The following is a 27,138-nucleotide window of genomic DNA, read 5'->3' on the forward strand; positions in this document are numbered from 1 at the left end:
CACAGATAGCATAGACATACAGTCAGAACCTTTTTCCCAGGGTGGGAATGTCAAAAACTAGAGGGTATCGCTTTATGGGCAAAGTTTAAAAGAGATGTGCAGAGCATGTTTTCTAAACAGAATGTGGTAGGTGCCTCAAACGTACAGCTTGGGATGGTGGAGGAGGCAGATACGATTTTGCCATTTAAGAGGCTTCTTGATAGGCACATCGCTATGCAGAGAATGGAAGGGTATGATTCATGTGAGGCCAGATGGCATTCGTTTAGCTTGACATCATTTAAGCACAGACATTGTGGACCAAAAGGTTTGTTCTTGTGCTGTATTTTTCTATGTTCTATGTACCATGACAACTTTGATACTCCCAATATTTAATGGAAGGAAATTTCTGCTGAGACATAAAGTTTTTTAGATAAACAGTATGGCAATTTAGAGATAGTGGAGTGGACAAGATATGTGAATGTAGGATTGGGTGTGATCAATGCATATTCAGAGGATGTTGATAAGAGACAGTAAATTGGTGAGAAATAGGAAACCCTATCGTCATTGTGTTGCTTTGGGAAGAGTAGCCATTTTTGGTAATTCTCTGGCTGTGACCCTGTAGGTAAGAATGAAACCAATAATGAAACGGAGAAAACCAACGCAGGTCACTAGGGGGAGAACGTAAAAACTCCGTAAAGACAGCACCCGTAGTCAGGATCAAACCCGGGTCTCTGCTGCTGTAAGGCTGCAACTCTAATGTTGTGCTAGCGTGCCGCCAGTGTTGTTTTTTTTGTGAGGAGAAGCTTGGCGAGGGCAGATTTCAAGAGGACAGGGCAGTCCCAGAAGAAAGAAAGCTGTTGCCAATATCAGCGAACATCAGAGCCTCAAAGGAAAGTTACAGTATGTAGTTAGCGGAAATTTGATTGAGGGGTTTCTATACATGTAGGTTAAGATGACTATCGACACATTGTTATACATATGGTGTCGGTGGAAATGACTATTGTTGTGTTGCCGTTGTGCTAGTAGTCTGATATTGGTCCCTGCAGAGAGTCGTGAAGGACACAAACAGAATCACACTACTCAAATTGAAATTTTAAAGAAGTTCAGAAGTATGGTTGAGAGTACAATTACTCAAAATATTAGAACTAGATTCAGCATTAAGTTATAAAATGTCTACAAGACCCCAGAGAACATACTCAGTCCTAACTTAATATTTGCCAAAACCAAGCAGCGTGTATTTGAAAAAGGGTACCAACACAAAACGTCACCTATACATTTCTCCTAAGATGCTGCTTGGCCCACTGAGTTACTCCAGCACTTTGTATTATTTTTTGTAAACTAGCATCTGCAGGTTCTTGTTTCAGCATGAGATAATCTCTCTGTGAAAACGTTGCACAACTGCTTCATGTTGGGACCTGATTTCAATATGAATCATTACAAAGGATTAAAATTATTGTATTTCCCAGAGTAGACCCAGAAGTAGCAGATGTGTTAAATTATTCTTCATGTCAGTATTATTTTTGAAGAATTAATAGTAATTTCAGAACAGCTTGGCATATGCCAAGAATCTATAACTTGTGCAAAGCTGAGTAAATCATGTGTTATAAAAAAACATAAGACTCAAAGAGAGATAAATGTGTCCTTGGTCAGTAAATGTGCATGAGAATATTATGTGTAGGAAGCAACTGCAGATGCTTGTTTAAACCGAAGATAGACACAAAATTCTGGAATAACTGCGGGACAGGCAACGTCTGAGGGAGGGAATGACTGACATTTCGGGTCGAGACCCTTCTTCAGTCCGAAGAAAGATTGCCCATGAGAATATTATACTTGACTCCACACATTTGGTACCACTAAAGTCATTTGAATTTTTCTTTCACTCAAAATGTCAGTGGAGTTTCTAAGAAAGATAGAGTTTATGAAAGACTAATTTTACTTTGTAGGACAGTTTTTACTCCCTCCCAGCTAGCCTTTATCTACAGCAGTTTGCTTATCATCACAACAGGTTCACAGCAAACACCATCTCCCTAGCCCTAAATTCATCTCTGGAACACATGGACAACAAGGACCCCAACATTAGACTACTACTTATCCACTATAGCTCTGCCTTCAACACTATAATCCCATCCAAATTAATCTCCAAACTCCTGAACCTAAGAGTCAGCTCCTCCTGGACTCTTCTATACTCCCTTTACACTCCGAATGGTATGACCAAATGCGGCTCTAATACCATCTACAAGTTTCCAGGGAAAGCCACTGTGGTGGGGCGAATCAGGAACAATGATGCGACAGAATACAGGAAGGTGATAGAGAACTTAGTGACATGATAATGCAAGACAAAGGAGCTAGTAATTGACTTCAGGAAGTATGCTCCAATCAGCATCAATAGTGCGAATGTGGAAATGGTTAAGAGCTTCAAGTTCCTTGGCAATAATATTACCAATGATCTGTCGTCAACCAACTACATTAATACGACAGCCAAGAAGGCACACCAATGCCTCTACTTCCTGAGGAGACTGAGGAAATTCGACATGTCTCATGTGACTTCTACAAACTACAGACGCAACATAGAAAGAATACTGTTGGGTTGCATCACAGCTTGGTTTGGGAACAGCTCTACCCAAGACCACTAGAAATTGCAGAGAGCTGTAGATCTAGCCCAGTCCATCTCACAGACCAGACTTTCCACCATTGATTCTGTATACACTTCACGCTACCTCACAAAAGCAGCCAACATAATCAAACACTTGCCCTACCCCAGTCCTTCCTTCTTCTTGTCTCTGCTCCTGGCTGGCAGAAAGTATATACGTTTGAAAGCGTGTGCCACCAGACTCTACCCCTCCGTTAACGGGCTTCTGGTTGTGGACATAGTTGTGGATGAGTGGTGGACATAGCCCAGACCATCACATAAACCAGCCTCCTTTCCATCCACTCCATCTACATTTCATGTTGCCTCGGCAAGGTTACCAGCACAATCAAGGGCCAGTCACGCCCCGGTCACTCCCTCTTCTCCCTTCTTCCATAAGGCAGGAGCTACAGAAGTTTGAAACTGCAACCTCCAGATTCAGGAACAGTTTCTTCCCAGCTGTAATCAGGCAACTGAACTGTCCTCTCACAGCTAGAATGCAGCAGGACAGGCAGCATCTCTGGAGAGAAGGAATGTGGGATGTTCCGGGCCGAGACCCTTCTTCAGACTGGTTAGGGATAAGGGAAACAAGATATATAGATGGTGATGTGGAGAGATAAAGAACAATGAATGAAAGATATGCAAAAAAGTAATGATGATAAAGGAAACAGGCCATTGTTAGCTGTTTGTCGGGTGAAAACGAGAAGCTAATGCGACTTGGGTGGGGGAGTGATAGAGAGAGGGAATGCCGGGGCTACCTGAAGTGAGAGAAATCAATATTCATACTACTGGGCTGTAAGCTGCCAAAGCAAAATATGAGATGCTGTTGCTCCAATTTGTGTTTAGCCTCACTCTGACAATGGAGGAGACCGAGAACAAAAAAGTCTGCATAGGAATGGAAAGGAGAATTAAAGTATCTGGCAACTGCGAGATCAGGTCGGTTCAGGCAGGCTGAACGAAGGTGTTCCGCGAAACAATTGCCCAGCCTGCCTTTGGTTTAGCCGATGTATGAATCCACATCTTGAACAATGGATACAGTAGATGAGATTGGAGGAGGTGCAAGTGAACCTCTGCCTAACCTGAAAGGACTGTTGGGGTCCCTGGTATAGGGACAGGTGTTGCATCTGTGGTTGCAGGGAAAGGTACATGGGTGGTGGTTTGGGTGGGAAGGGACGAGTTAACCAGGGAGTTGCGGAGGGAACGGTCTCTGCAGAAGGCGGAAAGAGGTGGAGATGGGAAAATGCGGCTAGTGGTGGGATCCCGTTGGAGGTGGTGGAGATTTTGGAGGATTATGTATTCCACTGGTTCTCCTTCTTCCAGCACATGTTTCAAATGGACTTGGAAGAAAATTACTAGGATTTTACAACAAAAAAATCGCCTACAGGGATTTGCAGTAAATTTGTAGATGGTCTCACTTCCTCCATTAATAATAATACGATTAAAACAAATCAAAACAAGGCATATTAAAAATTAAATTATTATTATTATTATTAATAGTAGTACAGGTAGTAGTAGTAGCAGTAGTAGTAGTGGTGGTAGTAGTAGTAGAAGTAGTAGTAGTAGTATTGTTATCATTACTATTATTATTAATATTATTGTTGTTATAAATATCCCTTTTTTGGTTCGATATAAAGTAAAATAAATGAAAATAGCTTTAAAGTTATTTGGATTAGCTAGTTGGATTTAAAGTTAGGGAAATAGAAGGCCAATGCTTTCTCTTCAGAATGCTTTGAGGAACATATTTTTCACTTTTTACTTGTGACTTCATTACTTTATCACAAGCTATCTCTATCGCTTGATTTTAATTGGAGCACAATTTTATCTGGTGCAAATGAAGTTGTGCTACTATCAAGTGTTTTTGAAGCAGTACATTAATTGCTCGTGTTACTTTTTTTGCAGATTGCAAGATGTTTGTCGTGCTTTACCTGGCAACTTTTATGTACTGTATAACTGGCCAACCTTTTCTGATTAAACTGAAAGGAGATCGAAGATATATCAATAAATCACCCAAATTAATATGTAGTGCTCCCAGCTTTCCTGGACCCCAAGGGCCACCAGGGGCAAATGGATCTCCTGGGCCACATGGGCGCATTGGCCTTCTTGGAAGAGATGGGAGAGATGGAAGACCGGGCGAAAAGGGTGAGAAGGGAACAGCAGGTACGGCACTTTAGTTTCTTATTATATTAGGTATTGCTACAATTTCATTGTTTTAAAAAATCAACTGCATTAAAAAAATAATGATAAATATCGGTGCTACCGATTATGATGCATTGAAATGAGTCAATGAAATGAATCAATGGAAACTTAAAGGAAAAAAATGATGAACTCTGCTGATTATTTAGTTAAGTCTGGCAGCAATTCTGGAATGTTCAATTATATTTTCCATTAATAAAATGTGAATTTAGGCTGTCATATTCAATGCAATTGATTAAAATAAGTAGTTTGTATATTTAGTAATCAGCTTCAATATACGTATTTTTAAATGCATTGAAATATGCAATTTTTGTGTTTGTGTTTCATTCATCCCAAAACTATTGTGGGATATTAGCAGATAGTTTTGACATGCAATTTGATGACACCCATTACACCTATGTCCACAACAACATGCGTTTTAACATTTTCCACAAATGCACCCCATTTTAATTGGGTTTCCCATTGCGCCAGCCCATCAGCTGCATCAGGCTATTTGGCAATCATCGCTTCCTGAGTTTCCACTGATACATCCAAATATCTGTAAACTTTAAAGAAATAAGTGGAAAAATCCATGCATTTATATCATCTGTTGCAACATCAGACATTTCAAACTACTTTACAATTGATGAAGTACTTTTGAAGTGTACTCTCTGTTGTGACATAAAAGTGGCAGCCAATTTACATCCAGAAATGTTTTCAGACATGTGTTCAATGCCCAAATTTTATTTTATAGCAGTATGTCAAGATTATAACAATATGCTCCCTTATGTCTTTGATTAATACTCCTCTCTTTATATTGCTTTTTGCTACTAATTCTCTCCGTTCCTTTCTGGTTATTGCTCCAATTCATCGTCTGTCTTTTATCAATAATGATTTATATGTGTCTTTCTTTCGTCTCACTGGCTATCTGAACATGTGCCTCTGTCTATCTTTCTCCCTGAACATGGTCTCCTGCCTGTCCCTGTCTGTCCCTCTCACTGTTCTCACCTTATCCCTCTGTCTCTCTCCCTGATATTTGTTCAATATTACACTCTGTCCCCTTTCCTGATGTTCTCCCCATGTCTCTCTGTGTATCTCCCTTGTGTAGATAGAAATGACTGCATATGCTGTAAACAGAAGTTAAAAAAACAGATTGCTGGAGGAACTCAGCAGATCAGCAAATCAGTCCCTATGCAAGGTCTCAACTCAAAACAGCGACCATCCCTCCACCTCCATTGATGCTGCCTGGTCCACTGAGTTTCGCCAGTAGTTTATGTTTTACTCTCTCCCTGGTGTTCTCACTGTGTTCCTCTCATTCCCTCTCTTGTTCTTTTCTTACCATATCCCTCCCCTTTGTGTTTGCTCTGTGTCCATCCCAATCCTTCTCTTTAATGTTTTTACTGTAATTCCCTTTCCTCTCTGTCTATTATTCAGCAGTCTGCTCACAAATATATATTTAGCCTGCAATAAATTGCTTACCCACTTCATTTTTCATTCTACACTTTGCACTTGATCATTTTCTTTCCTTTGATGGGAATGCATCTAAATTGCACATTTTAATTCACTTGTCATAAATGTATCTCAAGCTGGAACCAATAAGCATAATAAGAAGAGGAAACAGGCCATCATCTTAACTGGAAATCTGCACTGCAAAATAATCCTTTGGGTGCAGCATCTGGGATGCGTGTAACAAGATAAACTAACTGAGTATTTGGAGATATTAAGAATGAGAGCCAGGGCCGGATTTACCTATAAACTAGACAAGCTTAAGCTTAGGGCCTCGAGGTCTAGGGGGGCCTCCGGCCAAGGCAGGACACCTACCGTTCAACTTTGGGCGGGCCCCCCTCTCTATCTCTCTCTCTCTCTCCATCTCCCCCCGCTATCCGTGTCCAGGCCGCCGGGCTCCGCTCGCTCGCACATGTGCATTGCTGCGGCCTGCACGTCCTCCCCCCTGCACATGCGCACAACCACGGCCAGCACATCATCGGCCGCCCTGCACATGCGCACAACCACGGCCAGCACATCATCGGCCGCCCTGCGCATGCGCACTGCAACGGCAACTGGTCGGCGCTGGGCACTTTCTCCCTCGCTTTAAATTGTGGGAGATTTGGCCGCCATTGCTGTCCGGTCGCTGCCTTGCCGCCAGCACTGAAAACCAACGCGGAGGGGGCATCACAAGTGGAACAGCTTAGGGCCTCTCTTTATCTAAATCCAGCCCTGATGAGAGCCATAGGCTTCTATTACCTACAGTGTGAAGAATGCCCTGAATGGTCCAGCACTATTGTTCCAATGTTCCGACCTTTAGACTTTTAGACTTTAGAGATGAATTGCGGAAACAGGCCCTTTGGCCCACCAAGTCCGCACCAACCAGCGACCCCTGTACACTAGCACTCTCCTACACACTAGGGACAATTTTCAAATTTTTACTGAAGCCAAATAACCTACTAACCTGTATATCTTTGGAGTGCAGGAGGAAACCAGAGCACCCGGGGAAAACCCCACATGGTCGCAGGACGAACGTACAAACTCCATACAGACAGCATCCATAGTCAGAATCGAACCCAGGTCTCTGACGCTATAAGGCAGCAAATATACTGTTGCACCACTGTGCCATCCCATCTCTCACTGCCTCGTCTGATTATCTCCCCCAGAGTGGAGATAACCTCTTCACCTCCATTAGGTCCCTCCAGCTTTACCCACATCAGCCCCACCTCCAAAGTTACATACTGAAGGGGATATGCTTCTCTGTTAATCTGCTATCTAATCGAACCTTGTGAGCATCATTCTGGTGAATCTGTACAACATACATTCCTGGAAATGCCATGTCTAGAACTGGATACATTGCTGCAGATGGAGTTTATTAAGTTAATTCTCCCAGAGCTCAAAGGGAATTATTCTGACTGTTGCAAAGCAGTGCCCACAGGCAGCATGCTCATTGCACACTGAAACCCTCCAGGTCCACAGTCAGGCTCTCCTAGTGGAAGGTTACCAGGTAAATCTCCAAATGTGTTAGGTTGCCTTTGAATGTCTACACTTTTCTCGTGAGTGAATGAATGATTAATACTTTATTATCGCATGTGACGTGTCACAGTGAAATTCTTTGTTTTGCATACCATGCACAAAGTATGCAAAGAGTCATAGAAACATAGAAATATAGAAAAATAGGTGCAGGAGTAGGCCATGGCTGATCATCTAAAATCAGTACCCCGTTCCTGCATTTTCCCCATATCCCTTGATTCCCCACGTATAGGGCGGCAACAAAGTTACAAAGTGTTCAATGTAGTATCAATGGTCCCTCTTTGTTCTGTGCCCCCTCCCCCCAACGCTGGGTCCCATTTTGTTCTTTCGGCAGCTTGTCCTCGACCGACCTCTGGCACGGCACCCACCATGAGCCATCTGGTCTCCAGCATCCTCTGGCCTCTTGTCCTAAGTAGCACACATAGCCAGACATTTTCAATGAAAGAACACTGTCCAGTACAATGGATCCTGGGAGATAATCATCCTCTTCTCCAATTGCTTCTCTCAGCTGTATGCTTCCCAAATAGGGCTGCTGAGCATTGAAACTAGGAGAGTGACTCAAAGTTCGACAGCCCATGTCTAAACTCTTCATCCTCTTTATGTAATGAGCCGTGGAGTGATTTTAACTCCACGCCTTCCAGATGTACAGCCCGGGCAGGGGCTCTGCAAGGGATTTCTCCGCACTGCCGACAGCTAGTGTCCAGCTGATGACAAACATCATAAGTATTTGTTTTCGTTGAAATCTGGATTAAAGTCAGCACATAATCCTTTATTGAACAAGAATAAGTATTGTAGTTCTATTTTATTCAGTAAAGCTGGGGGAAATTATACAGAACCATTCAAATTTGTCTTATTCGGATCTGATTGCATTCAGGCCAACAGACCTTGCTGAACTTGCCATTAATACGACTTGCTCTTTAAGGCATCTTATGTTAATTGCATTTTAAAATAAAATATATACATTAAGTTTTCTAGACACATTTGACAGATTTTCTCTGAAACTGAGGCTCATGGAATTGAAATAATTGAGCTGTCCCACTCTTTTTGTAGGGCAGGCCAAGGGTATAAAATGTGCCATTTTTTATGTGCATGATTGAATATTTGATCGTAATGGGACTTAGGCATTGTTCTCAGTAGGCTTCTGGGAAGTTCTATCTGTCACAGGGATGCTACTCTAAACCGTCGGAAATGTAATTGTAAACTGGACATGTGAGATAATGCACTTTGGGAGGTCAAATGTAAGAGGAAGATATACAATAAATTACAGAATCCTTAGACACACTGAGGTGCAGAGGCTAGGTACAAAGTGCTAGAGTAACTCAGTGGGTCAGGCAGCATTCCTGGAGGAAGAGGATAGATGATGTTCCAGGTCAGGACCTTCTTCAGACCCAACCTGAAACGTCAACTATCCTTTTCGCCAGTGTTGCAGCCTGACAAGCTGAGTTACTCCAGCACATTGCATCTTTGGTATAACCAGCATCTGCACTTCTTTGTTTCTACACTGAGGTACAGAGGCTTCATGGTGTGCAAGTCTATAGCTCCCTGAGGGTGGTAAAGAAGGCAGCCAGAGCAGTAGGTCCAAGATTGGGTATCCTGTGGTGAGTTGTATGTTTCCTGACTCCTTAAGCTTTTCCACCACAGCACAAGTTGAAAGACACTGGAAAACATTCCACTTGGCTGGATGAGGTTTGGCAGCATTCAGGTCAGAGCAGCCCATCTGATTGGCACAATAAGCACTTACTCTCTTCACCATTAGCAAACCTTGGCAATATGGTGCACCATCTACATAATGCACCGCAGAACTCACCTGGACTACATCAACGGCATCTCCCAACCTTGCCACCTCCACTACAGCCAGCCAGGGCCGGATTCATGTATAAGCTTCACAAGCTTAAGCTTAGGGCCTCGAGATCTAGGGGGGCCTCGGCAGGGCCGGATTTACCTATAGGCTTCATAGGCTGAAGCCTAGGGGCTCAAAATCTAGGGGGCTTCCAGAGTAAAAAAAATCCCAGAGAAAAAAAAAATTGGAGCGCTATCAGCGTTTCCACTTTGACGGAAATGACCCGAAATTCTGGTTCCGGCCCGCTGGAAGTTTTCGGAAATAAAATTGCGACCATCCACGCCTGCGCTGTTGGGGGAAGCCGGTGACGCAGTGGCGACGCAAAATTACGCTGTCTCTCCGCGCGTGCGCAGTGGGCCCGGGCTGGTTCAGATCTCCATTTGCACTCCACACAATCACCTCGATGCCTCGTGTCTACCAAAGATCCTAGGTGTCCTCTCCATGTAAGTAGTGGAATATTGCGTTGCGGGAGTGCTCGTTTCGCCGGGCCGGGGGGGGGGGGGCTGCGGTGTCTGCAGCGTGGAGTCGGAGCCTCGCTGTGTGGGAGCGAGAGAGAGGGGGAGGGAGGGAGAGAGAAGGGGGGATGTGAGAGGGGGAAAGGGGGGGTTGAGACAGAGGGGGGAGAGAGTGAGGGAGGGGGAGAGAGAGAAAGGGGGAGAGAGGGAGGTGGAGGGGAGAGGGGAAGATCGATGGTGCATGGGGGCGGGGGAGTGTTGACGTGTAGTTGCGTCGCGGTGGAAAGGGTTGATTTCTTTTTGAGAATTGCAAAATTAAGGTAGGTTTTAGAGCAATTATATTTTCTCCTCCATATGAATAATATCAAACAATTGGAACTGCTTTCTTTTCCTTGATAGCAATACTGAAAAATATGTATTCCATAGTTTGCGACTTTCATTTTGCATCATATTTTTAATGTGCACACACTAACACAGTCGAACAGTAACAGGCAATCAAATCAACATACAAAACATTTTCTAAAAAAAGGATTTATTTACTGCCAAAACTTAGTTTGTTTTGCAGTTTGCATGCTCCTTTATAACATTTTACATAACATTGTACAGTACAACTTGATTATTAAAACAAGGACAGCTTCAATTCTTGATTTAAAAAAATGTATACAACAATCACCCCAATCATCCCATTCCAACCACTCATTACTCTTGACTCAACCAAAATTATTTCTGAAATATTGGTCATAAATTTGGTGCAAGAAGTTCCAAAATAAGGCTTAGAATGCACCAGAGAGCATCTAAAACCCCAGAGCTTCCAGGGCCCGCTTAAGGGCTCTGGACTCCGGCCGCAAGGGTCTTTGAGCTTTGCACTTGTGATATGCGCTGCGTGCACTTATTTCACGTATATTTTTTGTAATCCTGCCATACCACCCCACTTTTTGAAAAGCTTCTTACGGGCCTGGTGTAAAATATTTTGGACACTGTCATAGGCCTTTCTTACATATGATGTCACAACGCACTGTAGTCTCTAAACAACACTTCAGTAATTTACCTTGCCCTCCATGTCAGAATAATAGTGTTTTAAGCCGATAACTCGATACTAGCACTGGCAATAAATAAAAAGCGCAGCATTCCAGCCCCTTATCTCATTGGCCACGCTCGGCTGCACATCGGTGTCAATCTGGTGGACTCTTCCATCTTCCTCTCGTCGTGGGGGTGGGGGATTGGGAGGGGCCTCACAAGTGGAATAACCTAAGGCCTCTCTTCATCTAAATCCGGCCCTGCAGCCAGCACAAAGGAACATAACTACCTCAAAACACAAATTGCTGAACGAGCTCAGCTAGTTCAGGTAGCATTTGTGGAGGGAATGGACCAATGCCATTTCAGGATGGGATCCTTCTTCAGACTGGAGACTTCTCAGACACATAATCTACTCTTGGTTTCTCTCCAAGTCATACAGCATCCTCGATAATATGTTGCTTTCATTCCGAGTTGCTGGCTCTGAATCGTGGAACTTCCCTCTCAATACACTGTGGGAGCACTATCTCCAGAAGGGCTCATCACCACCTTCTCAACAATAGTTAGGGACGGGAGCAAATGTTGATCTTCCCACCACGACAGCTTCTTGTGATTGAAACAGTAACAGAGAAAATCATTATAACTTTCCAAGTTAATCAGAGTAATGAGGCTCAGATTCCTGGAACCAAAGTATAAGTTGAAAAGAAAAAGCAAGACATAAAACATGTTTTGTTTTTTTTGTTATGTTGAAGTGTGTTTTTTATGTTTTTTTTAATGTTTTAATATGGGGGAAGAGGGTACGGTAAGGGGGATACCGTCCTTCAGTCACTTGAAAATGAAAATATGGTTAGTTTGAGGGGAAAAAAGTACCACCTGCAAATGGTTGTTTGGGGGGTTTGGGTTGACATAAAAAGGCACCCTCTCTCTCTCTCTCCCCTCCTCTCTCTCCCTATCCCTCTCTCTTTCTCCCTATCCCTCTCTCTTTCTCTCTCTCTCTCTCTCCCCTTGTCTCTCTCCCTTTCTCTCTCTCTCTCCCCTCCTCTCTCTCCCCACCTCTCTCCCCATCCCCCCCTCTCCCCATCACCTCCCCTCTCCCCATCACCTCCCCTCTCCTCTCCCCCCCTCTCCTCTACCCCCCCCCCCTCTCCCTCCCCCCCTCTCCTCGTCCCCCTCTCCTCTCCACCCCTCCTCTCACCCCCCTCCTCTCACCCCCTCTCCTCTCACCCCCTCTCGCCCCCCTCTCCTCATCCCCACCCCCTCTCCTCGCCCATCCCCCCCTCGCCTCTCCCATACCCCCCTCCCCCCCTCTCTCAGCCCCCTCTCCTCCCCCCCCCCTCTCCTCTCCCACCCTCTCGTCCCTCTCCTCCCCCCCTCGCCTCTCCCCCCCCTCCTCTCTCTCCCCGCCTCTCTCCTCCCCCCCTCCCCTCTCCCCCCTCGTCCCCCCTCCCCCCTCCTCTCCCCCCCTCCTCTCCCCCCCTCCCTTCCCCCCCTCTCCTCTTCCCCCCTCTCCTCTCCCTCCTTCTCCTCTCCCCCTGCCTCTCCTCTCTCCTCCCCCCCTCCTCTCCCACCCCCTCCTCCTCATCCCCCCCTCTCCTTCCCCCCTCTCCTCCCCCTCTCCTCTCCCCCCTCTCCTCTCCCCCCTCTCTCTCTCTCTCTCTCCCCTCTTTTTCTCCTTCTCCTCCCCTCCATCCCCTCCCCCAGCGTCCCTCCCATAAATCCCCCTCCCCTCCACACACCCCTACCCCCTTCCCTCCACCCTCCCTCCCCCTCCCTGCTCCCTACCTCTCCCCCTCCCCTCACCTCACCCCCCTCTCAGCACACCCTCTCTCTCCCCCCCTCTCTCCCCCCCCCCCTCTCCCCCCCCTCTCCCCCTAGTTGGGGGCTATGAGTCAGTAGATAGGGTGGTTATGGGGTAAAAGGAGCTAATTAATAATATTAATATAATATTAAGGGGGGTAATTAGCTTGAGTGCGGGGGGGGGGGGGGGGGGGGGGATAGTTAGTGTGTGTGATGCTGCATGCCTCCCCCCCCCCCCACAACCGCATGTTGGGGGAACAGACCCAACAGGTCTGCACTTGGTCTAGTGATGAATAAAACTGATTGATTGATTTGTGGGAAATGAGGTGGCTCTGTGAGAGAGTAAAGATTTGAAGGCCTGAAATGGCCTCCTTCTATGTTATAAGGAAATATGGTTAATGTGTTTTACCAAAAAAGCACAGTAACAAAATTATTACCTATTATTAATTATTATTACATTTATTTTAGCAAAACCAAACTTGATCAAAGTGGGGCACCTTTACTGTGCAGCAGATGGAGAGATCCCACAAGTATGATGAATGTGTCCTAGATTTACTCCCTCTATTCAAGGGGGGGGGGGGAATAATCTGCAAACACAGGTCATTGTGAATCTCTTAAAGATAGCAGAGTCAGGGGATATGGGGAGAGGCAGGAACGGTGTACTGATTGGGGATGATCAGCCATGATCACATTGAATGTGGCTCAAATTGCTATTAATTGCTATCACATTGTTGGCTCAAAGGGCCGAATGGCCTACTCCTGCACCTATTGTCTATTGTCTATCTCATGGTTTCATCATATGCAAGATACCATTTTTATAAAACTAATAGAGCAGCAAAGTAAACTATTCAGCAACATAAGAACATTTACACATACAAATTTATGAACAAGAGTAGGCAATTTAGCCTCATGAACCAACTCTATTCTCATCTGATTATAAGCTGAGCTCCACATTTCTGTCAACCCATGGTAACTTCTCATCTTTTCGTTTAACAAGTATCTATCTGCCTCTGTCTTGAAAATATTCAAAGCATCTGGATAATTTGAAATTTATTAATAGTACATGTCATTCAGACATGCAATTTCACAACCAAAATCAATCCTAATTATGCAATCCAAATTAAATTGCAATGCAAAATTATGATGTACATTAACTCACATAATTTATACTTTAGCAGGACAGCTGCACCGGAAAACATTTATGGTAATATTCACTCAAACGTACTAGTGGATGATCTATCTCTGCTTCTTCCTAACGTCTCCTTTAAGGTTGTTCATTTAAAACAAAAATGGGAAGAACTATTATTGCTCATAATGTAACACCAATGAAAATAAATCTATTTACAAGGAAGGATTTAGTTTGTAAAGGATTATATTCATTAAGCATGAACACTTGAGCCGTAAAGTCACACAGAATTAATTTAACTCAATTGTATTAGTAGGTATTTTAATGCATCTAAAAAGTAATTTTTATGAGCCTCTTGATAGAAACATAGAAATTAGGTGCAGGAGTAGGCCATTCGGCCCTTCGAGCCTGCACCGCCATTCAATATGATCATAGCTGATCATCCAACTCAGTATCCCGTACCTGCCTTCTCTCCATACCCTCTGATCCCCTTAGCCACAAGGGCCACATCTAACTCCCTCTTAAATATAGCCAATGAACTGGCCTCGACTACCCTCTGTGGCAGAGAGTTCCAGAGATTCACCACTCTCTGTGTGAAAAAAGTTCTTCTCATCTCGGTTTTAAAGGATTTCCCCCTTATCCTTAAGCTGTGACCCCTTGTCCTGGACTTCCCCAACATCGGGAGCAATCTTCCTGCATCTAGCCTGTCCAACCCCTTAAGAATTTTATAAGTTTCTATAAGATCCCCTCTCAATCTCCTAAATTCTAGAGAGTATAAACCAAAGATAGCCTTGGCCCAAATGTGGACCAAAGATTTGAATTCCAGAAGGAAGATTAGACTAACTGCCTTGACATCAAGGTAGCCTTTGACTGATAGTGGCATCAGGACCCATTGGAAAACTCAAGTCAATGGGATTCAAGGCTAAACCCACCAGTGGCTGGAGTCATATTTTGCACAAAGGAAGATCGTTGTGCTTCTTGGGATGGGGCTTGATGAGAAGGTATGGGGCAGAGGAGTGGCCATTGCCCCAGACCCAGGAATGTCTTGCAGGAATTCGAGTGTCTTTAGTCCATGTTCAATTGCTACATTAATGACTTTAGTTTCAGTTATAACATTAGAAATGAGGACATTCACTGTTGATTGCACAATGTTCAATTCCATTCACAAATCCTGAGCAAATAGATCAGTCCATGCAGCAAGATCAAGACACAGGAAAGTAGGAGTAGGCCATGGGCCCTTCAAGTCAGCTATAGCTTATCTATACTGACCTCTACTCCTTTTCATTGCTAGTCAGATTCTAAGTATTCTAAAGAAAGTGATTCAACTCCTGGTACCCTAAACTTCTGCGTCATTTGCACAATACATCAGAATTGTCTTGTAATACTCTTCACTTTTCAGCTGAGTCAGCTCCAATAATGATCTATAAGATGGACACCGGCCACACCTGCCCGTTTCATTGACATTGCTATCCACCACATAAATATTCATCCCTCCACCAGTAGGGCACCATTACTGTGGAGTATACAGTTCACTAAATGCACTGCAGTTATTCACCAAGGCTGCTCCAATAGAACCTGCTGATCCACAATTTTTATCACCAGGAAGGGGAAAGGGAGCTCACCACCTCCAGGTTCCGCTACAAGTCATGCACTGACATGACATAATAATAATAATTATTATTATAATAATAATAATATATTTTATTGTCATTGCCCATAAGTGCAACGAGATTTGGTATGCAGCTTCCATCCGATGTCATAACTTAAATAACTAATAAAATTTAGACTTAGATACCCCGAGAACATGGTTTGTAAAAAGAACTGTTTCTTACTGTGATTTCTGGGGGTACTGGGATTTCTAGGGGTTCTAGGGGTTCTCGGGGTTCTGAGGTTTTTAAATACCTTATTTCCACAGCCGCGTTCGGTGCTGGGCTGCTCCGAATTGACTCGGACTTGGGAGCGCAAAGCCGCTGCGTCTGAACGCGCTGTCATCTTCCGGGAAATATGACTTCGAAATATATTGTTGAACTTTCATTGCTGGAACCACGGAAATCCCCATCTGCCAACATTTTGAGAATACCTTCACCAGATGAAATGCAGTGGTTCAAGAAGACCACTTTACCATAGATTCCTAGCTAACCAGCATGGAAACACACCCTTCAGCCCAACTCGTCCATGTTAACCAAGATGTCTATCTATGCCAATCCCATTTGCCTGCATTTTGGCTATATTCCTCTAAATCCATTCCTACGCATGTACCTGTCCAAATAACTTTCAAACAGGTTCACAGCAGACGCTATCTCCCTGGACCTAACCTCATCTCTAGATCACATAGTCAACAAATTTATTGATTCTTGCTCAGCCTTCAACAACATAATCCCGTTCACTAGATCGTTGACTTTGTGACCCATAGACCACAATCAATAAGGATAGGCGACAGCATATGGTAGGGGGCTGAGAATGCATCCATATTGAAAATTATGGTGGAGGATATGTTCAGTTCAGTTTGGTTTGTCACGTGTACCGAGGTACAGTGAAAAGCTTTTTTTTTAAATTGCGTGCTAACCAGTCAGCAGAAAGATATTACATGATTACAATACACTGTTAATGGATTGATTGTAATCATGTAATGTCTTTCTGCTGATTGGTTATCATGCAACAAAAAAGCTTTTGTTTTTTGGTAAATGTGACAATAAACTAAACAGAACTGCACATATCCTGCACAATAATTCTCAACACCAGTTCCTGTATGAAAGCATTTTCAGCCCCCTTCCATACTCCACCATGCTCCCTGTATACTTACGACAGTACAGTCAAACTCTGCTCTAAATAAGTTTGCAGGTAGCACCATTGTGATGGGCCAGATTTTGAACAATGACGAGACCAGAAAGGAAATAAAGAGCTTAGTAACATGGTGTCAAGACACCAATCTCTCCATCTAAAGTCAGTAAGAGGAAGGAGCTCGTTATCAACCCCAGGAAGCATAGTAGAACACATGCCCCTGTCTACATCTTTGGCACCAAAGTGGAGACGGTTGAGAGCTTCAAGTTCCTTGGTGTAAATAATAACCCGCTGGACGAACCACATTGAAGCTACAGACTAAAAAGCACACCAATGTCTCTACTTCCTCAGGAGACAGGGGAAAATTGTTTCAATGTCTCTTAAGGAAAATGAGTCAAAAAATGTAAGAGACAATGGCAGCCACGATGGAGAAGCGGTAGAGCTACAGCCTTATAGTGCCAGAGACTCGGGTTCGATCCTGACTACGGGTGCTGTCTGTATGGAGTTTGTACTTTCTCCCCTGACCTGCGTGGTTTTTCTCTGAGATCTTCAATTTTCTCCCACACTACAAAGACGTGCAGGTTTGTAGGTTAATTGGTTTGGTATATTTATAAATGTCCCTAGTGTGTGTAGGATAGTGTTAATGTGTGTAGGATTGTGTTAGTGAATGGGGATCACTGGTCGGTAAGGACTCGGTGGGCCGAAGGGCCTGTTTCCACTCTGTATCTCTAAACTAAACTAAACTAAACAATGCACGGCCTTTTCAGGTTTCCATTAAACTCAAGATTTTAAGACAATAAAAGTCTTCAGTTATTAAAGTTTTTAAGACTTCTGAAAATCACAAAGCTGCTTCAACACTTACAAAGACGTGGTAGATTTGGTCTTCTAAATCTTCACCCTAAATATTCAACTATGGCACCTGAAAATATGGTCAATGGTAAATATAATTCCAGGTGGTTATAAAAACTAAACAGAAACACAGTGCTGGTGATTCCTCATCTGCTGGTGTGGTGGGGGTGGGGGGTCTCTCTCCAGAAGCGCTACTTGGTATGCTGCATTGCCCCTGCATTTTCTGGTTTTAAGTTTCCAGTATCCGGAGTAATTTTTAATTAACGTAATCTTATGTTTATATCTTGGCCCAATAGAATAAAATAAACAAGGATATATTTGTTGAAGACATATTCATAATCCAATAAGATAATTTGTGCCAATGATTATGTTTTACTCCCTGCTTGAAGGAGCTCTCAATATATTACAGATGGGAAATCAACTGAACTTCATTGAAAATCATTCCAGTAAATAAACCTGCTATGGTAACAGATTAAATAACAAAATATTTTTTTCCCATGAGTATCCATGGGAATAAATAAAAAAGAAAATGAAGATAAATTCCTTTTTACACTAGTTGGTGTATGGGATTTTTCACATGTTTGGTGATAGATTCCATAGAGTGTGAACAAACTAAAACTTCAACACTCTGATTTCTTCCAGGGATAAGGGGAAAACTTGGAAGTTACGGAGACATGGGTGACAAAGGAGATAAAGGACCAGCTGGTAAAGCCGGAATTCAAGGAATGAGTGGCTTGAAAGGGAAAAATGGACCAATAGGATCTTCAGGACCAAGAGGAAATAAAGGACAGAAAGGAGACCCTGGACCACCTGGTTATTGTAAATGTGGGAGTTTGGTGCTCAAATCTGCCTTTTCTGTTGGCATAACCACCAGTTACCCAACAGAGAGAACACCCATTATATTCAATAAAATCCTTTTAAATGAGGGTGGCCATTACACCCTTTCCAATGGAAAGTTTATATGTGCCATTCCAGGGATTTATTACTTCTCTTATGACATTACCTTGGCTAATAAGCATCTTGCACTTGCACTGGTGCACAATGGAGAATATCGCATAAAAACATTTGATGCCAATACTGGGAATCACGACGTAGCTTCAGGATCTACTGTTATGTACCTGAAGCCAGAAGATGAAGTGTGGCTGGAGATCTTTGAGTATGAACAAAATGGTCTGTTTTCTGATCCTAACTGGACTGACAGTTTATTTTCTGGATTCTTGCTTTACGCTGATGCGGACTATCTGGATGCTTTGGCAGAAGATGAACTATAGCACAAAAAGGATTGGATATTTTTGTTTGATTTCCAAGTCTTTTTGTCAAGATATTCGTTAAATATTTAATGGTAAAATTTAGGCCTGTTTGAATTACATGAAATTGTTCTGACTGACTATTCCATCTTGGAATTAAAATGTAATCCGTGTACCAAATATTACCCGATTTTAGGATTAGTTTTAATCTGCCTTCATTTACTAGTAGATTTAATTAGAAGTGACATATTTGGGATCAAACTTGATAATGACACTTCACCTCTTCAGTTCAAAACTACAGGATATATTAGCATAGAACTGCTTAGTATTTAAAGTAAATTATGTTATATTTTATGCAACCCAGATTTTTATAAAACAATACCACAGAAATGTTGGCAACTGGGTTTTCTATATAATGTGTCTAATATAAGTGAGGCTAATGAAAAAGAACAGCTCAGATCTATTCAAGGTCAATGTGAACATCCCTGATATGATGGTTACAATCAAAATTTAAAATATCATTCCATGGAAACTATATTTTACATATGTTGATTATTATTATTTGAATGTTGTTATTATGATTTAAGGACTGCACTGCAAAAATAATTGGAGCAGCTAATCTCTTTTAATTGCAGCCGATTTGGCAAAATCTCTAACGATTGAGGTTGCAAACATTTCATTTGCTTTTCTTTAAATATAAAACCACGTCATTAACTTAATTTTTCCCAACAGATACGTACCATGACTTGACCTAATGTCATTGTTAATTTGATAATAGAACAGTTTTTTTGGAAGTAAATTATGTTATATTTTATGCAAATCTGTGTTTTATAAAACAACATCACAGAAAAGTTGGCAACTGTGTTTTCAATCTAATGTACATAATGCCAGTGATTGTTCTGTTCATAACACCAAAGGCAAAGGCACAAAGGTTTAACTGTGTTTTTCTGCAAACATGAAGGAATACAACATTCTTTATGACAGCAGATGTCTTTGATAATTAAATACACTATATTTTTAAACTAGAGTGATCCAGCACTGTTATCTGAAATGTTCATGGTGATCATTGTGCACTGTTGCCTTTTACCTAATTTAGTTTGATAAAAGGAAACAGTGCACAAGAATGTCCTCATTCTTTAGATAATGTGGGATCCCCTCTTCCATCATAGATGATGCCCTCACATGTGTATCCTCAGTACCCCGCAGCTCCGCACTTGCTGCACCTCCCTCTAGTTGCAACAGGGACAGAGTCCTCCTAGTCCTTACCTTTTGCCCCATCAGCTGCCACATACAGCACATAATCCTCCGACATTTTCGCCACCTCCAACAGGATCCCACCATTAGTCAAATCTTCCCATCTCCACCCTTTTCCGCCTTCCGCAGAGACTGTTCCTTCCATGACTCTCTGGTTAATTCATCCCTTCCCACTCAAACCACCCCCTGCCCAGGTACCTTCCCCTACAACCGCAGGTGGTGCAACACCTGTCTCTATACCTCCTCCCTCGACTCTGTCCAGGGACCACGACAGTTTTTTTTCAGGTTAGGCAGAGGTTCACTTGCACCTCCTCCAACCTCATCTACTGTATCCTTTGTTCAAGATGCAGACTCCCATATTGGGCGATCATTTCACTGAACACCTTCGCTCAGTCCACCTGGACCAACCTGATCTCCAGATTGCCAAACACTGACCTTTTTGTCCTAGGCCTCATCCATTGTCAGAATGAGGGTAAACGCAAATAGGAGGAAGAACATCTCATATTTTGTTTGGGCAGCTTAGAACCAAGTGGTATGAATATTAATTTCTCTACGTTCAAGTAACCCCTGCATTCCCACTCTCTCTATCCCCCCCCCACCTCCCAAGTTGTACCAGCTTCAATGCATCTTGTTGAGCCGCATTATCTGTGCTCGTTCTCACCTAGCAAACTGCTAACAATGGCCTTTTTTGCAGATTTTTCATTCATTTGCTCTACATCTCTCCACATCACCGACTATATGTCTCGTTTCCCTTTCCCCTGACTCTCAGTCTGAAGAAGGATCTTGACCCGAAACATCACCTATTCTTTTTCTCCAGAGATGCTGTCTGACCCACTGAGTTACTCCAGCTTTTTGCGTATCATCAATTGAAACCAGCATCTGCAATTCCTTCCTACACAGTGCACAAGAAAGCTTGTTGAAGCCATGGTTAAAAAATTGTCTTTGCTATCTAAGCAGTAGACATCATTCAAGAAGAACTTGCAGAAGAACTTCAAGCCTGGGACATTGCTCAACTTCATTGGAGTGCAATGAGACATTTTCTCCTATAGTCAACTATCCATGTCCTCCAGAGATGCTGCCTGACATATTGTGTCTTTTTTTTAAATGAGCATGAGCAGTATTTTGTGCCTCCTGGGACATTGTTTAACTGATTTGATAGTTTACAATCTGGTGATAAATCCAAATTAAGATCTCTTGAACTGATAGCTTGGAATTTTTCATTTACCTTGAGAAGACAGCTTGTTGCAGGATAGTAAATTCCCTGAACCATGATTCACAATGGAGCAGTGCACTCAGATGTGAAATAGGTGTCCTGCTGATTCTCTGACATTCTTGCTCTACATGCAAACTTCCTTTGGCAGCTAGGACTAGCTAGGACTGGTATGATTTATTCAAGGAATCAGTGGGCCGAAGGGCCTGTTTCCGCGTTGTATCTCTAAACTAAAGTGGGTTTTTTCAGAATTATTATTCAATCGTGGAATCAAGTCTTCAATGATAAATGAGAGAATGGATTTTCCACATTTGAATAATTGCAAATAAAATGTAATCTTTAAGAATATATGTTACCATGAAAATATTTGTAATATTATGTGAAAAGAGGAATTATCTCCTCCTTCAAAATAAAAAATTATGGGATTGGGGGTAATATATTAGCATGGGTAGAGGATTGGCTGACAAATAGGAAGCAGAGAGTGGGGATAAATGGTTCATACTCGGGATGGCAACCGGTAACTAGCGGGGTTCCGCAAGGGTCGGTGCTGGGACCCCAGTTGTTCACAATTTATATAAATGATTTGGAGGAGGGAACCAAGTGTAATATATCAAAATTTGCGGACGATACAAAAATGGGAGGAAAAGTTGGGGATGAGGAGGATAGGAAGAGTCTGCAAATGGATATAGATAAGCTAGGTGAGTGGGCAACAACTTGGCAGATGAAATTTAATACTAATAAATGTGAAGTCATTCACTTTGGGAAAAAAAATGATAGGGCAAGTTATTTTCTAAATGAGGAGGAGCTGCGTTGTAATGCAACGCAAAGGGATCTAGGGGTATTAGTACATGAATCACTAAAGGTCAGTATGCAGGTGCAGCAAGCAATCAGGAAGGCCAATGGAGTTTTGGCCTTTATTGCTAGGGGGATTGAGTATAAAAACACGGAGGTCTTGCTGCAGCTGTACACAGTATTAGTGAGACCACATTTGGAATACTGTGTACAGTTCTGGGGTCCATACTTAAGGAAGGATGTACTAGCCCTGGAGGCAGTGCAGCGAAGGTTTACAAGATTAATTCCTGCAATGAGGGGATTGACATATGAGGAAAGGTTAAGTAAGCTGGAGCTCTACTCTTTGGAGTTTAGGAGAATGAGAGGCGATCTCATTGAAACATATAAGATCGTGAGGGGCCTTGATCGGGTGGATGCACCGAGGATGTTCCCAATGATCGGGGAAACTAGAACTAGGGGACATAGTTGCAGAATAAGGGGGGGCTCTTTTAAAACTGAGATGAGGAAGAACTTCTTCACCAAGAGGGTGGTTAATTTATGGAATTCACTGCCCCAGGGAGCAGTGGAAGCAGAAACGTTAAATATATTTAAGTCTAGAATAGATGTTTTTTTAGCTGCCAAGGGGATAAGGGGCTACGGGGAGAGGGCAGGGATATGGACCTAAGTATGGTTAGTATAGTAAGACCTGAGTGATCTCCTGGACAAGTGTCGATCGCCTGGATTGGGGTCGGAGAGGAATTTCCCGGATTTTTTTTCCCGAATTGGACCTGGGTTTTTATCCGGTTTTTTGCCTCCCCCAGGAGATCACGCGGTTCTTGGGGTGGAGAGGGGTGATAGCGGTATGAAGGGGAGGGTAGTGTCTTGTGTTCTGTGTCTTGTGTCTACTGTTTGTGGGTAAGTGTGTCTGTTTAGTGTTCAGCCATGAGCGAATGGCGGTGCGGGCTCGACGGACCTGGTGGTCTACTCTCGCACCTACTTTCTATGTTTCTATGTTTCATGGGTTAGATTTAGCTTAATGATGGCACTCTACTTATTAGGTTGTGGGTTCATAGTCAATAGCAAACACAAGAATTTAATCTAGAATAACATTTCAATGCAGGACTGAGGGAGGGCTCTACAATCAGAGGTACTGCAGTATGTTTATTTTTGGGTATTAATGAGAAGTCGTGTGCACTCTTTCAGTGTATCTTAAATTTACCCTAGCATTATTGAGAAGGGAAATCTCCCATTTATTTTGGCTAATGTTTCTACCTCAACTATTTTCACCATAGAAACATAGAAACAGAAAATAGGTGCAGGAGGAGGCCATTCAGCCCTTTGACCCAGCACCACCATTCATTGTGATCATGGCTGATCATCCACAATCAGTAACCCATGCCTGCCTTATCCCCATATCCCATGATGCTACTAGCCCCTAGAGCTCTATCTAACTCTATTTTAAATTCATCCAATGAATCCAGTGATGAGCCAGCCTCTGTAATTCAGCTTTACTAATGATCTGATTATTTTGTTCATTGATGCTTCTTCTGCAAGTTTTCTTTTTTATTCATGTACTGATGAAGTTGCCCTTTTTTGCAATAGCCTTTGGAAAAGGGATGATGAGTCACCTCTTGAACCACAGTCTGTATGGTAAAGGTTATTGTTGTTACCCAAGTCACAGTTTCAGCTTTGGGAGATGCTATCCAAAAGCATTGGTGAGTTGCTTCAGTGCATCTTGTAGATTATATCCACCAGAAACAGTGGTCCTAGGACACCGCCTCACAGATTGCATTTCACTAATTTCACAAAGGGCCTGATGCATGTGCAGAAGATGCAGATCAGCATATTGCTAAACTGGTCTGCTTTGCATTTATCATCATCTAGTTACTGCAGCAAGCCATGAATTGGAATGTGGACACCTGGACGATGCTTGACATGGAACATGCTGCCAAATCACTCACACTGGTATCATCATCCTGTTTCATCTTAAATTGTAATAGAATCTGTTTCCAAATATTAGATCCTATGGGAATGCAAGGCAACTAAGTAATTAAATCATTTACAAAATGAGCTTTCAATACAATATTTCAATATCAATAACTAAAATTCCTCTAAACATCTTATTCAATTCAATGATTCAATTGATGTGAGACCAGGCAGCTTAAGTAATTCCTGACTTAGCTAACCAACACAGCTTCTGTCACTGGGAGGAGCGCTGAATAACTGGCAAAAAGACCGCGAACGAACCCCCGTGGACATGTGACCGTGCCGACCAATGACGAGGGTTCAGACTTCCCCACCCCACCACTAGGTGCCGCTACAGGAACTCACCCCCCCCCAGAACCAGAGGAAAGGAAACGAGCGGGAGTCCGAATAAGGCAGCCAGACCGAGTGGAGAAAGGGGGAACTGGCATAACAGGTGCAACAGGCACAATGAGCGGAACAGGTACAACAGGCGGAACAGTCACAACAAGCGGAAGAGGCACAACAGGTGCAACCGGTGAAAGCGGGCCGGCCGGTGGACGGCCTCTACAACGTGGTTGGGCTATCGACATCCAGATGGGCAGGATGGGGCGGGTCACCAAAACGATCTCCTCACGACCCCCGAAATCCAAAACAATAGTCGCGACGCTGGGCCGCAACACCCGGAAAGAACCCTCATAAGGTCGCTGCAGCGGAGTCCGGTGCGAGTCCCTGCGGATGAAAACAAAAAGGCAGTACATGAGCGCAGGCGGAACGTAAGTAGGTGCAACACTGTTACGAGAGGTCGGAACACGAGCCAGGCCACCCACCTTCTCCCGAAGGTGCATCAGCACAGACGAAGTGGGTTCCTGCGGCCCCCGAGCCACAGGCAGGAAATCCCAAGGCACCCCAGCGGGGAGCCGTACACCAGTTCCACAGAAACATAGAAGATGTGTCCAAATCCGCCTTAGGGGCCATGTGGATCCACAGCAACACCCATGGCAACTCGTCCACCCAATCCAGGGCCATGATTTCAGATGCCGGTGAAACTGCTCAAGCAAACCATTGGCCTGAGGATGGTATGCAGTCATGTGACATGGCCGAGCGCTGTACAGCTGAGCCATGGCCAACCACAGGGCAGAGGTGAACTGAGAACCACGGTCTGAAGAGATGTCGGCGGGTACTCCAAAACGTGCTACCCAGTGAGCCTCAAGAGCCCGAGCGCAAGTCGCGGCGGAGGTGTCAGCGAACGGATTGGCCACCGTGTGAAATGGTCCACGATCATGAGCAGGTGGGTGGCACCCCGGGACGTCGGCAGAGGGCCCATCAAGTCGACATGAAATCCTGGAGCGGCGCACGTACATGCTGCTGGATCTTGGACATCTGGCAGGGAATGCAGGCCCTGGCCCAGGCCCCAACCTGCTTGCCGAGACCATGCCAGACAAATGTGGCCACCACCAATGCAGTAGTCACCCGGATGGAAGGGTGGGCCAGCCCGTGAACGGAGTCGAACACATGCCGCTGCTAACCTGCAAGGACGATGAGCTGCGGCTGCCCAGTGGAGACATCACACAGGACCATCACACCTGCGGGTGCGAGCGTTACATCGGCCAACACCAACCTCGACACAGCAGTACGATAGGCCCTCATCTCATCGCCATCGCGCTGTGCAGCAGCCAGACCAGAATAGTCAATGCCCGGGGCTACAGGCAGCACGGCATGGACCGCAGGACGAGATAAAACATAAGCAACCTGGTTCAGTTCGCCTGCCACGTACTGATTTTCGGTGGTATACTCAGAGACAAACGCCAGGCTGCCAAATAAAGAGCCAGGAGCTCACGGTCAAACACACTGTAGTTCCGCTCAGGGGGACACAGGTGCCGGCTGAAAAAGGCAAGCGGCTGCCAGCGACCGTCAATAAACTGCTCAAGGACCTCCCCAATGAAAGTATCTGAAGCAGCGCCAGTGAGGGCGGTTGGGGGGACAGCCTGTGGGTGCACGAGCATGGTGGCGTTGGCCAGCGCCTCCTTAACACCGTCAAAAGTGGCTGCAGTCTCGGCGTCCCACACTGGGTCTCCCCCGGCTTGCCGGCCAGGCACTGGAACAACGGCCGCATGGCCCAGGCCGCCGCTGGCACAAAACAATGGTAAAAGTTAACCATCCCCACAAACACCTGTAGCCCTTTGATGGTGAGCGACTGAGGAAACTGCCAAATTGCCTCCACCTTACTGGGAAGAGGCGTAGCGCTCTGTGTGGTAACGTGGCATCCAAGGAATGAAATGGAGCTAAGACCAAACTGGCACTTGGCGGCGTTAATAACAAGCCCGTGGTCCCAGAGCCGCTGAAACAGCACTCGATGGTGTGCACAGTGTTCCTGGCGGGAGCGGCTGGAAACCAGAATGTCGTCCAAGTAAACGAATACAAAGTCCAACCCCCGGCCAACCATGTCCATAAGCCGCTGAAAAGCCTGCGCGGTGTTCTTAAGGCCGAACGGCATCCACAGCCACACAAACAGGCCAAATGGGGTGATGATGGCGGTCTTGGGCACATCATCGGGGTGGAAGGGAATCTTGTGGTATCCACCTTGGAGAAGATGGTAGCCCCATCCAAATGGGCCGTGAAGTCCTGGATGTTCGGGACTTGGTAATGGTCAGCGGTCGTGACGGTGTTACGGCGGCGGCCATCCCTACAGCCCACACCAGACGACTTGGGAACCATATGGAGTGGGGTAGCCCATGGGCTGTCGGAGCGCCGCGCAATCCCCATGTCCTCCATCCTCTGGAACTCCTACTTAGCTAAACGCAGCTTGTCGGGTGGGAGCCGGCGCGCCCGTGCGTGAATCAGAGGGCCGGTGGTAAGATGTGATGGACAATCCCATGCTTAGGGTTTTAAAATACCCCTTTAGAATTACTACAGAAAGATTTAAATATTTGGGTATTCAAATTACCAGAAAATATAAAGTTCTATTTAACGCAAATTACCTACTAAATTACTAACGTCGATCCAATTTTGGAAAACACTACCGATCTTTAATAGG

General features: G+C 44.3%; 1 protein-coding gene across 1 annotated transcript in view; it reads left to right on the forward strand.

The window, feature by feature from the left end:
- Positions 1-19,892, forward strand: part of c1qtnf7 (C1q and TNF related 7) — a 52,069-nt gene extending 32,177 nt beyond the window's left edge. Inside the window, exons 2-3 of the mRNA XM_033025721.1 lie at positions 4,505-4,762; positions 18,300-19,892. Of these exons, the coding sequence (XP_032881612.1) occupies positions 4,513-4,762; positions 18,300-18,928 (879 nt within the window). The 5' untranslated portion in view covers positions 4,505-4,512 and the 3' untranslated portion in view covers positions 18,929-19,892. The remainder of the gene's footprint in view (positions 1-4,504; positions 4,763-18,299) is intronic.
- Positions 19,893-27,138: the final 7,246 nt, after the last annotated feature.

This window comes from Amblyraja radiata, chromosome 1 (assembly GCF_010909765.2).
Source record: "Amblyraja radiata isolate CabotCenter1 chromosome 1, sAmbRad1.1.pri, whole genome shotgun sequence".
Taxonomy (NCBI): Eukaryota; Metazoa; Chordata; class Chondrichthyes; order Rajiformes; family Rajidae; genus Amblyraja; species Amblyraja radiata.